Genomic DNA, 12,506 nt, shown 5'->3' on the forward strand with positions numbered 1-12,506 from the left:
AAATTAAAAGAATAGTATGATTGAAATTAAGTATATGAAGGTAACTCTGTTCCTAAGCTACGTCTGAATGAATCATGACACGTGTGGTTTTGGACAGGAACCCCTTTTTGGGAGTTTTACCCTTCTGGACAGGAACCCCTATTGGGGGTCTTGTTGCTGATTTTTGTAATTTGTTGAATAAATATTTGAAGTTTTTCAGAATATAATATTTTTTAGAATCGGACTCAGTCCTAAATGGGTTAACTTGAAAATCGTTCATGGCAGGCTGAAGACTTTTGTATCCAAGAGACAGAAGCTCTTGGACATTTTTTGATATTGTATAGTTGTATACAATAGTATATAATGTACAATACCTGTTCCTGTTCAGCTAGACACTTAACATCAACATGTATTTGTTTTTAATGGTATAGTTTCATATACTGTACACTAGTATATTCTGTTTTCTAAAACAATATGTATGTCTGTATAAAACAATACAAAACTGGTCCCATACAATAGTTTTGCGCCATCGTTAATGTGGTTATTGTGTGCTTAGTCTGCTCACTCTCCCACTCCGCCTCTGTGGAACTGGGGGAAAAAAGGACTTGAGTTACACCTCTACAACAGTACAGATCTACCAGCAAGTCCATTCATTAATATTCTGCTTCACGTATTTCTAGACTTGAATTAAAAAATATGGATCACCACCCACATTACTCACTTGGTGTCTCTGCACTGCTGCTTTCCCTGATACGTGCGGCCAGGCTGTTTTTGTCCCCAGTTGTATTGACTAACCAGCCTTTATGTCCAGACTTCAGTCTCTTTGAATCAATTTCTTTCTTTAGCTGCTTTGGTACTGGTTCCAGTTTTACTTGCTTTTCCTTTTTTATGCGGTCAGAATGGCTTTTGACCACCTAAAGAAAATAAATCAAAACTATTGTATTTTAGTGTTTGAGTCATTACCACTGTACAGGATGAAAATTGTGTTTTCTTTTTCTTTTTTTTATACCTTTTTCTTGCCTTTGTAATCATCGTCATCGTCTTTCTTTGCTCTCTTTTTTGCTTTGGGTGATTTTGAATCTGTGGGACAATACCAGACCATGTTCAGTCATGTAAGAACAAGATGGCCTAGTCACATATTTTTTTTATTCAATACAAACTATTCCTTACCCTTAGGTACCATGGGCCCAGGATCACCCTGCAATAGAGACGGTGGTTTTAGTGTCAATTGAGCAACATGAAATAATCTAAATTTGTTCTGTATATTTTCCTTACACGACTCATTAATGACAAATCCATCTGCAATAGTAATACAATAAGAATAACTTAGTATGCAGTCATAATAAAGGACCTACTGTAACATATAAAACAAATGCTAACTACAGTACACTACAGTTAGCATTTGTGTCAGGTAATAGATTTTTATGTAAGCTGCACCAGGCTTTCCACCTCAGAGGAATCATAAACCCGAAAAGGAATGCTGCCCTGCTGTATGTTAGGACCTGGCAATGTCAGTGTTACGAGGTGGGTTCAAGTAAACATTGCCTGCTAGTATACTCACACTGAACCACATAGTTCTTCCATTGTGGTCTCTGATAGATGTCATCCCATCCACGTAGTAACATTTCAGCCATGCCTTAAAGTCAGAGTGATCTGCCTTCTCGGGATCATAGCCCTTTCCACCTTAGAACGTTTAAATCACAAAGGAATGTGTCAAAGGAAACTCATGCATGCACTTCAAAGACAGAAATATGTATACTAACTGTGTTACAACTTATGGTAGACATGCTACCCAAAACACAGTTATTGATTGATTGATTGAAATGTTTATTTCACAGTATGCAGATTGGGTACATTTCAAACAAGTGAATACAAAAACTGTTAACTGTGGACGACACCATGATTAAGCATTACACTTGTTTACAACAGGGTCCATCCAGCATTTTCAATTCATCAGAACATTATTTAGAGACGTACAAATATAAACTTCTATAAAAACAGGAAATCATCATATAAAGAAAGTAAAAAATGGAAAAACAAGTAGTGTTGGGGAAAAAAAGGGGGTGTGGGGGGGGACTCAGACTTTATTTACAGGGGGGCCAGTTTAGAATTGCAGCCGTCCGTAGGTGTTCTTTGAGACCGGTTTTGAAGGAGTCAAGGGATTCAAATGTCTTAATGGCTGTTGGTAGTGCGTTCCACATTTTAGTGGCATAGGAGTGAAATTAATTACTGAGGCTTACTCAGCTGATATGGTGTGTACGGTTTTAACCCACTCGGCATGTTCTTATTTTTTACATGGTAAACACGCCTCCATAGACCAGAGGTTCCCAAAGTGGGGTCCTTCAGGGAGTTCCAGGGGGTCCCCCAGCTATAATGCATAGTTAGGAACCAAAACGTACCCATGGATCGGTACAAATGGATCTGTACAAAAATGTCACAATATAAATTGGGGTCCCAGAGATAGAAATGCCATAAAATGGGGGGTAGCCTAATACATGTCAAACTGGGGGTCCTTGAAATGAAACGGGTTGAGATTCACTGCTGTAAAAATCTTCTCTTATCCCTGGCATATCTTTTCAAATGGGGGTCATTAGCACAAACACATTTGGGAACCACTGTCATAGAAGACAAGACAGCAAACACAATATTGCCTACCTAAGTTGACCACCTCCAGAGGAACTGTGTGACACAGAGTTAGCAGGTCGGCAGCAGCATCCACTTTCACATTCTTCCTTGTGGTGCCGTCACAGGTCTATTGATCAGGATACAAAGTGGTGCTGTTAGAAAAAGCACAATGAATGGCGTTGCCTCTCAAGATCAGATAATCGCACATTTTGAGCTTCTCTGGATCAAAGGTGGTTGTGTGAGTATTTCACCTTCATGTCTATGAGTTGATCGTTAATAGCCGTCTCACTCTCAAAGACTTCCTCTGACCTGTTAAGGCCTTCTAGCACCTTCCGCGCCAGCACAAATGGTGGTATATTTAGCCTGTCAGGAAGGAAGGAAGAGAAATTGAGGCTCTATTCTTTCAAAAGTAAACACTATTGTTTTTTCGCCCAATGTGTGTGTGTTCTAATCATTGCCTCCCATGATTGTTGTAGGAGGGAAAAACACTATGGAATGTCATTAATTTCAGAGCTGAGTTTGAATCTTGAGTTTGAATCTAAACTTTTAGCTCAAGACCCTCAAAAAAAGCGATTAGACGTTTGCCCGGGACCCAAACTAATGAAAATAGCATATCTACAAGCTCATTGTGAGCTTATAGATCTGCTTATTTTCACAACTTATTTATGGAATTTCTTTTATCTTTATATTTCTTCATGAAATTACATGCAAAAAGTTGCTTTTCATTATAATAATAATGAAAAACAAAATATAGTAAACAAAAAAAATAAAGGGACCTACTGGGAAACAGTGATCCGATTCTAAACAATTGAACAATTTATTGTTCAGAGAAGAAAAGCAGTTATGACTTTTCTACAATTACCTGAAAAGAATCTCTGCCCTCAAGTAGTTGCCGATGCCATTGAAATACTTTTGATTGAGCAGAACTTCGCAGATGGGCCTGTCAAAGGCACGGTCCGATAGGTGTGTCAAGACGTTCTCTCTGCGGAAATACACCGACCAAGTTCATGGTCACAAAGTCAAACCTTGGTGGAGGCCGTGACGGCGTGGAGCCAATGATTTACCCAATACACTTCGTCATACACAACACAAAATAGGGACAACACCAGGTTGAAAGAGGATAAGTAACAGAACCAGTAAAACAACCAACAGATCTATTATAATGACTCACTCATTATAGACCTTGCATTGCTAGGGAATAGTTTGATTCCAATTGTATTCCCCCGTCAGCTGCTGATATTCACAAACACTGCAGCAATAAAGAAACTCAAGACCCATGGTAATTTGGAATACAAATCTAAAGACACTCTGAAGTTTTATCTAATCTCCGGCCCATCATTTCATTCCAACCTTCGTCCACTGACTACTACCAACCTGAAGCCTTTGTTCTCAAACATGACGCAGGGTCCTCTGCCAGGCTGCCAGGCCCCGTTGGGCTGCCAGCCACCGAACCTACGCGCGTCCACAAAGCTCAGCACTCTGCTGGGCTGCTCTTTGGAGTAGAATCGCAGGTGGGCGTGCTTGGGGAGCTCGTCTTCGGCGGTGAAGCGAAAAAAGCCTGACATCCCGAAACGGAAGACGATGTCCATGATGGGCTGGCAGTGGTCAGCCTGCCCGGCCTCGACTCTGCTGCATGCTCTCATTGCTCTGTCATCACCTGATTGATTAATTGAAATATGTATTAACAGTATGCAGAATAGGTACATTTCAAGCACAACTCAGTGCAAAAACTGTTAACTGTGGACGACACCATAAAGCATTACACTTGTTAACAATAGGGTCTACCATTTTCAATTAATCTGAACATTTAGAGACAGGAAATCGCATCATAAAAGGAGCTAAAAGATAATATACAGTAAAGGGAAAAGGGGGTGGGGGGGACTCAAGACTTTTTTACGGGGGCCGGTTTAGAATTGCAGCCGTCCGTACGTGCTCTTTGAGAGTTTTTGAAGGAGTCAAGGGATTCTTATTAATGACTGTCGGTAGGGCGTTCCACATTTTGGTGTCATAGGAGCGAAATGAGTTTAGTCCATTGTTTGTACCGAATCTGGGTTGCACATGGTTTGTTGAACTCTCTCTGGTGTACCTTTCATAGGGGTCAGCGTGAGCATCACTTCCTTGCCTCTGGACGTGGCTTTGATGCGGTACTCGTCGCAGGTGAAGGGCACCTCGGGACTCTTGCTGACCTCAGACTTCCTGACCGGTCCTGTGAAAACTACTCCTTCACACATTCTATTTACAAAAAGGCTTGCCAAGTGGAGTTCTGGTCCTTCAGGCATTATGCTGCAGCTCCTATAAGAACACACTTGTTTAAATATTTAAAAAGGAAAGGAAAATAAAGTGGTGACATTTAATAGGACATAAAATATGTAAAAAATTAAACCAATAAAAACTATACTTAAATAGGCTTGTTGTTGACCTTTTCTGTATTTGGTACAGAAAAGGTAAACAAGGGTCCCGAAAGGGGCTAGGCTAGGCTATAACACAGATACAATAAAGGATCTCGGTGAACAAAGATAAATGGTTGGGTCAGAGACTTGTTTGCAATGCATGCATGCGGCGGTTAGTTGACGTTGACTCACAGAAACAAACACGGCAAGCTCCACAAAACGACTTCACGTGTGATTGTTACTAAACATGTTTTAGGTAACGCTCCACGCAACACTACGCAACAGCAGCCCGCCTACTGTATCCGGTCCTTTAGTACACCATGTCCGCTCCGCTCTAGACACAGGCCGGATGAGCAAAATGCAACGCGACTTGTCCCAGTCTAAAACTCTAAAGTCTAAACTAATAAGCCAATATAGGTAAAGGCTGAAACAACACCGTTTCAAAAAGTGCATCCGCTGGAAACAGCAGCGTGAAAATAACTCAAGAGTGCGATTATGGGATTTGTAGGCATTGTGTTGATTGAGATTGAACGAAATCTGCCCCTGTAAATTAAGAGTGACTGAGTCACCCCCCCCCCCCCATACTGTACATGTTTTAACCTTTTTACATTTTCTTTATGTGATGATCTGTTTATTTTTATAGAATTTGTTGGTCTTTAAATGTTCTGATGAATCGAAACATGTGGACCCTGTTGTAAACAAGTCTCAGTGCTTAATCATGGTTCGTCCACAAAGTAAGTTTTTGTATTGACCCAATGGGATAAAAAAAATTCAATCAATCAAAAAACGACTGGGAACAAAGAATAATTTATGTCAGCTTTCAAGCATTTTTATTTATAAAGCAAATAGGATTTTGTTAAGTCAATTATTAATTAATATAATTAATATAATGATTACAAAAGTCAACTTCAACATATAGCATACGATATATACAAACCTGGTCCCCTTTGCTTCAATACTTGCATGGAATATCCCAGGAAACAGTCCCCCCCAACCATTCATTACACGGCTTGGTTGAATGCTTATTTCTTATTGGTCAATCGCTGAATTCAGCGGCGTGTTGTTTATTGATAACAGACCGCTGTCTAATCAAAGCCTCAGGAGCACCTGGCTACGATGCTTGGATTTTATGCTGTAACCAATATGACAGCCATGTAAACACAGTTATTTTAACTAAACATGAATGCTTTGTTTTTTTAAACATTTGAAGCGAGAAATAGACGAACCAGAAATTTGATTCCATTTGATCAACACTCACTTCCAACTTGGAATACTTTCATTACCGTAAGCAAGGAAATAACTTTGTCACTTTTGGGTCAATTTATTAATTTGTGTATTAAGTAGCTGTGTAATAAGCAGGATAATGTATGGCTGAGGCCGATTGTACAAATGCCTTCTAAATCCTGACAAAACCCATATGTTTCTATGTTAGTCAGTCAGTCAGTCGTGACATTTTCATGTCAAGGACCCCCAAAAATATATGTATTGGCCAACGACCCCCATCTGAAAATATGTTGTTACAGGAAGCAAAGATTTGAGCTAAAAACGTTCACTGTGAAAGAATATATTCAAAGATTTTCAGCACATTTTCACAATTTCAAAAGAAATAGCAGATCTACAACCGTAGCGTGGCACCGAGTGGGCTTGTAGATCTGCTATTTTTCAATAGCTAAAGTATAACATAATGCTTAAAACACCAACAGGAGTTCCTGTCCTGAATGGGTTAATCACCCTGTCTGTGATTTATCTATCAACAATGACCACCCAGCCTTACATTATCCCTTACTTATGGAAGAACAGGATACTGATATCATTATTAGTAATGTATTATTTAAATATATATATCCAAACGTTGACAAACTAGATAGGTAATGTTCTGGACACTATTTTATATTGAGAAAACATCCACAGATATTCCTACCCAGAAATATCTGTTTGTTTACAAACATTCTGATCCGGTCTATTTCAATAATTACTTGGGTAGCTATGTCACAGAAGTACGGCAATTTTGCAATGGGGTTATGTTTTGAGATAAAGCAGCAGGAGCCCTTTTCTTTATTTAATACGGCAGGGGCCCCTGAGATCAGGCAGGGTTAGGAATCACTGACAAATAAATATGGCACTTTAAGAAGTCTATCTGTATCTCTGGTTGTGAGATACCATTCAGATTCAGTCACAGTCACAATAACATGTATCCACCAGTTGATGTGCATACTTCATTGTAGTGCATTCATCATAGCTTGGGCTTGCTTCAGCTCTGTAAAAAACACAAAGGAAAAACTGTCGTTAGGCATAAACCTGTAACTGGCTGTAACAACCTTTACTGATCCACTAGTCCAGTCTTGCATACCCAGATAATCAGAGATCTATCAGCAGTATCAGGTACAGTCGCCCATAATCCATCTCGCCCTGGTTTCTTTCCTGCCGACCTCACACCGACCGCTCGGTGCGGCGGTTCTTGCATTCTTTATTTTACAATAATTGTTCATCAGTTTTAACAAAACACAGAACTAACCTGTCAGCAAGACTCTGAACTTGTCAGCAGAAATGGAGACAACAGTGGTTTCAGTGGAGCCTGACTCTGCACCTTGCGCCTGCAGTTTAAGCTGCACCGTCGGTTTGTTCACCTCCCTCAGCTCACTGGAGCTCAGCGTGTAGTCCACCCGCCAGGAAACTGCCTCTAGACGGCCAACTGAAACACAACATAGCAAAGTGGTGTCCTCACCGTCATTATGAAAGTCCCTGTCAAAACCGCAACAGGTTAAAGTGTGTGTGTGTGTGTGTGTGTGTGTGGGGGGGGGGGTAGAAGGGGTACTTGTCATTAGTGATGATGTGACAGGTTGAAGTGTGTGTGGGGGGTACTTGTCATTAGTAATGATGTGACAGGTTGAAGTGGGGGGAGATACTTACGTCTCAAGCTTGTCTCTCTCAGTTTGTCTTGCAGCGCACTATGCTTGTCCTCGTATGACTTGCACAGCCCAGTTGTGTGTTCTAATAGAAAAAATGCATATACATAGTAATAATGCCCAATGAATATTCATCTCTCTCATATATACACACACACACACACACACACACACACACAGTGTTCATATTATAATTAAGAATTTCACCCACGTGGGGCGCCCGCTGGCCAAGTGCTCCAGGCGCATGCCACATTTAGGCTTTGGCCTGACAGTGCGTTGTGTCTCGTTCATGACGACCTGCAGGTCTCCCTCCTTCTCTCTCTCCCCCATTCCTTTCAGTGTTCACTTGATACTATCAATAAAGGTAATCCAGCCTGACAGCGTGTAGCGGGTTCGAGTCCCGATCCCGACAACCGCTGCATGTTCCCCCCCCCCCCATCTCTCTCCCCCTTTCCTGTCAAACTACTGTAATCTATCAATAAAGGCAAAAAGCCCCAAACAATATCTTAAAATAAGATATTAAAATAATAATAAAATATTTAGATGTGTAAACCTGTGATTTATTTGACAATAAAGTTGAATGACGTACACAGCAACATACTGCATTCATTATGAAACTGTGGCAGGACAAATGAGACTGTGGCGGCTCACCACAGTCTAATTGATGGAAAAAATTAAGGGAGTCGCCTTTCATGCGGTGTACAATGTCACATTCACAAATCACAAATACAGACAATGAGACATTGAAAAACATAATCATTCTGAGCTGCCCTTCAAAATAAGCATGCCCCTTTCTAGGAATTGTCTGTGTTTTGTCTGGAGATGAGTCCTGAAAACATGCTTCTCGTGCAATTCTTCTCAACAATGTCAACAGTGTCCATTACAACCATGTTGCATCGGCAGTGAGTGTACAACACTTTAACCAAGAGACCCCGTTTCTGGTGAAGCCCGACCCTTCACCCTTAGGTACTTTTCAATAAAAGGAGTAGCAAAGGGGCTTTTTTCCCCCTACCAAGAGACTCTAGAAACTACTGCCAAACTGACCCCAATTGTGCAGGATTATTGTCTCCACCAGGCCGAAGGCATGTGGGGAGAGTATGTTTTGCACTCCGTCCGTCCGTGTGTGTGTCCGTGTGTGTGTGTGTCCGTGTGTGTGTCCGTGAACAGCTAATCTCGGCCACCGTTAACCCGGTCGATGCCATATTTTGCACACACACTCCCTGGATGCCAACCATGAACCTCTGCCCCAAACTTTCCAGAACGGCCTGTTATAGCGCCACCAGGAGGCCGCTTTGTGCAAAACAAGTTTTTCAATGCCATATTTTGCACACACACTCCCTGGATGCCAACCATGAACCTCTGCCCCAAACTTTCCAGAACGGCCTGTTATAGCGCCACCAGGAGGCCGCTTTGTGCAAAACACGTTTTTGCACAGTACACCTACAGATTTTGTCCAAACATCACGCAAATTGGTACACAGTCTCTCTAGAGCCATTCAACGAAACGGGTCTTTCAGATTTATCAGACTCCATCCTGATTGGTTAAGATTGGCTTCCAAAGTTCACAGGAGTGCTCAGTTTCAAACAAAATGCTGCAAATCATGAACACATCGCGTGATTTCCGTGAAATTGTGCACCCACATTCCCACTAGGCCGAGGACGAAATGCCACATGAACAATTTCAACTCAGCCTCAAGGTGGCGCTATAACTGGCCGAAAAGTGTTTTTACCTCTAACTGCACGGATCTGTGGATAACCTGGTGGAGACCTGTGCCCGGAAGGGCACTTTTTCTAGTTTCTCCCTGGGTCAAACAGCCCTCCTGTCTGGCGTCTGCCTTACCAAACCCTGCCTTGTAGCATAACTCTTCAACTGGCCTCGCCTGTCAAGTGAGCACCATCTGAAAACAACCTGTAGCATAGACATACGAGACCTCTCAAATCTTCACAGGCAAGTAGAAAGTGTGGGACCCACCTTTAGGCAGACCAAGCTGCTGCAGCTCACTGGATAGGGATTCACTGTCAACGTCATGCTTTGCTGCACTGGACAGAATGAAGCTGAGCACTGCAACACTGGCTTTGATGTCTCCACTCTCTTAAAATACATTTACAACATAAACGTAAGCCAAGGCATAGAAATAAAAGAAACATACTAGTGCTGCAGTGCATTGCTATTGTGAAAGGGTGGACAGTGTCCAGTCTAGCTGCAGCCACACACAATTCAAATTTAGAAGAAAAACAATATACAGTGTATATAGCCAGAGGCCAAAACCGTTTTGTGCAATTAAGTTTAATCGTTCCCTTAGTTTTAACAGTGCAACATCAAGCAGAATCAAATTATCTTACCAAACTTGGCATCTGCAGTAAGTTTTGCAACTTTATCATACTGAAAGAGAAGTATGACAATTAAACATTAGGTGCGCGACATCTTAATATTATATGACTTAGCCTAAGATTTAGACTCTCATAGATAGTATTTTATCGATTTCGACATTTTCAATGCACGAGAGAAAATGTAAGGTGCTTACCCTGATGCCCCAAATGTTAGAGAGGTCTAGAGTGCTTGTGCAATGTATTTGTTAAGACATGCTCTTAACATTGTAACTTCTATTATGTACAGAGGCAAACTATTATTGTTTTGATGCTTGTTTATGAGTAATTGAACACTGATCAGTGCCACCTGCGGTGGGCGTGCCGTGTATCTGATTTCGGTGTGTAAAAAGCCTTCCTTGCTGTGAGGACAGCGTCCTGTGGAGCTGTGAACGTCTCCATTCTTTTGATTTCCCTCGTCAGTGTGGTGCTATTACAGTGGTGGTCTACAATGCTGGGGCTGTGATGAACTTTGTTTAACAGTATTAGTCCGTAGTTTTCAATAAAGAAGTGTTTTAAACCGGTTTGTGGACGATCCTATCTGAAGTTCCCACTGGCCATAGATGGCGGTACAAGTGAGGGGGCGCATCCGGTGAAAGACGGAATTACGCTCAACGTAAACAAGAAGTAAACGAGGAGGGAAAATGGCGTTCGGCCAGATACGGGATTAAAACCCTTCTTTATTGAAAACTACGGACTAATACATTACACAAGACGTCGCAGGCCTCTCTAACATTTCGGACATCAGGGTAAGCGCCTTATATTTTGCATGTTTACATGTTCGGTGCCCTAAGGGCTCAGCTGGTGTCCGTCCTTTACCCTCAGGGAAATAAAGCCTCTCGTAGTGTCGGACATCTACGAGGGTCTAAAATCTAAATAGTAGGCTAAATATAGCTATGCATTGATTGATATTGATTGAATACTTTATTAACAGTTTGCAAACCCGTACAGAGGTACAATTATACATCATGCTAACATGATTACACACAGTCTTGCAAGGCTGCAATTTGCAACTCTAGATCCCATTATATATAAAATATAGAGTTGCAATTGCGGCTAATTGTGGTCCTGCATCAGGCAAATCATTGAACTCACATCAATGCCCTCTCCGAGTAAATCTTTCAGTACTTGAGCGCAGAGGAGTTTCATCTTCACACTTGACTGCAAGGCAACGCAGAGATGGTAAAGTGTTTTTGATCATTTATTGTAGCAGCTAGCTAACGTTAGCAATGCATTTAATTTACTAGAGACTAGTATACTTACTATCTTCGCCAATGTGCTTATTTCGGCGAGCACCCAGTCTGGGCAATCCAAATCTCCACAGAAACGGAACCGCTAAGAACAGAACAAGTGTTATGTTATTATAAGCATTATTATTAGCATAGCTAAGCTCGCTAACTTAATTGGTCTGTCTGTATTCAGAATCGTTGTTTGAATCGAAACAACGAGGTCAGTGAACGCATTACATGCATATCCACATTATATGCAAGCTATACATAAAGGCGACTGGGAATAGTTAGTAGTATGACAACTTTGTACTGAAGAAAGCGAACAGTAAAAAAAAAAAAAACTTTACCATAGTTGTGTTCTGTTATTGTTGTTGCTCTGTCAACGACCTATCCTATCGCGATAGTCACGAGAGACACCACGTTCGGTGTTGCCGGATTGTGGGAGAGAAATAAGCGAGCAGGTCCAATAAAACAAGCCCAATAGAAGCCTGACTAGGCTATTTAACATTTATTCAATTTATAGTTCTCTTGTTTCTTCCCAAACATCCTACACTTTTTTGGATTGAAGTATACATGGGAAAGATAATTTAGGACTGCGGGAGGATTTGTGGAGAGAGGCACAGACAGTATTTACTCTTCCTGCGAGTGCGACTGTGCCTGTATGTGTTTAGTTCAATTCAAAGTAGTCCACAGGATTCATTACACTAGGGCCAAGCTGAGCATCATTCCCCTGCAGACCACACACATACTTTTTTCTCTGCTTACATCTTTCTTTGACACCCTGTCCCTCACTGTCCAGTGTCCATTGATCGCTATTTTTGGTGTGTCTCCTGCAGTAGGCAGATTCAATACCGGAAAGATCTGGTTGCATTTGCTTCTCTTATAGCTAGACGGGGGAGCATATTGCTACAACATCCTGGTTAAAAGACCTGTCATCATTTCTTCATTTAGAGAAAATAAAACTTACAGTCAAAGAGGCCCCTTGAATGGTTTCCACAGAACCTGGGACCC

At 41.4% G+C, this 12,506-nt stretch overlaps 2 protein-coding genes across 4 annotated transcripts; both read right to left on the bottom strand.

Annotated features, from left to right (window-relative positions):
* Window positions 1-127: 127 nt before the first annotated feature.
* On the bottom strand, window positions 128-5,280 carry neil1 (nei-like DNA glycosylase 1). Of its 3 annotated transcripts, none has more exons than XM_083763502.1 (11): window positions 5,187-5,280; window positions 4,691-4,896; window positions 3,979-4,261; window positions 3,467-3,586; window positions 2,856-2,967; window positions 2,635-2,731; window positions 1,541-1,662; window positions 1,150-1,177; window positions 989-1,059; window positions 701-893; window positions 128-567 (listed from the first exon to the last, which is right to left on the bottom strand). In XM_083763502.1, the coding sequence occupies exons 2-11, from the start codon at window positions 4,881-4,883 to the stop codon at window positions 521-523; spliced, it is 1,266 nt and encodes a 421-aa protein (XP_083619628.1). In that variant the 5' UTR covers window positions 4,884-4,896; window positions 5,187-5,280; the 3' UTR covers window positions 128-520. The 3 variants fall into 3 exon arrangements, with proteins under 3 accessions (XP_083619628.1, XP_083619626.1, XP_083619627.1); XM_083763500.1 differs by having other exon boundaries at window positions 5,177-5,272; XM_083763501.1 differs by lacking the exon at window positions 5,187-5,280 and having other exon boundaries at window positions 4,691-4,985.
* A 662-nt stretch (window positions 5,281-5,942) lies between these two features.
* Window positions 5,943-11,896, bottom strand: commd4 (COMM domain containing 4). The gene is made up of 8 exons (XM_083763027.1): window positions 11,843-11,896; window positions 11,530-11,601; window positions 11,362-11,427; window positions 10,243-10,282; window positions 9,872-9,991; window positions 7,905-7,985; window positions 7,510-7,686; window positions 5,943-7,251 (listed from the first exon to the last, which is right to left on the bottom strand). Exons 1-8 carry the CDS (start codon window positions 11,843-11,845, stop codon window positions 7,211-7,213), a joined length of 600 nt encoding a protein of 199 aa, XP_083619153.1. The 5' UTR covers window positions 11,846-11,896; the 3' UTR covers window positions 5,943-7,210.
* Window positions 11,897-12,506: the final 610 nt, after the last annotated feature.

The sequence above is a fragment of the Protomyctophum parallelum genome (assembly GCF_964188405.1).
Source record: "Protomyctophum parallelum genome assembly, chromosome: 4".
In the NCBI taxonomy this organism is placed as follows: domain Eukaryota; kingdom Metazoa; phylum Chordata; class Actinopteri; order Myctophiformes; family Myctophidae; genus Protomyctophum; species Protomyctophum parallelum.

Excerpts from the sequence above, each read along its gene's own strand:
- neil1 (XM_083763502.1), bottom strand. The coding sequence starts at position 4,883 with ATGCCTGAAGGACCAGAACTCCACTTGGCAAGCCTTTTTGTAAATAGA. Across the intron at positions 894-988 it reads ATTACAAAGGCAAGAAAAAG|GTGGTCAAAAGCCATTCTGA; the intron begins GTATAAAAAAAA and ends TATTTTCTTTAG. Across the intron at positions 568-700 it reads CAGCAGTGCAGAGACACCAA|TTCCACAGAGGCGGAGTGGG; the intron begins GTGAGTAATGTG and ends TTTTTCCCCCAG.
- commd4 (XM_083763027.1), bottom strand. Across the intron at positions 11,428-11,529 it reads TAAGCACATTGGCGAAGATA|TCAAGTGTGAAGATGAAACT; the intron begins GTAAGTATACTA and ends GTTGCCTTGCAG. Across the intron at positions 7,252-7,509 it reads GTTCAGAGTCTTGCTGACAG|AGCTGAAGCAAGCCCAAGCT; the intron begins GTTAGTTCTGTG and ends TGTTTTTTACAG.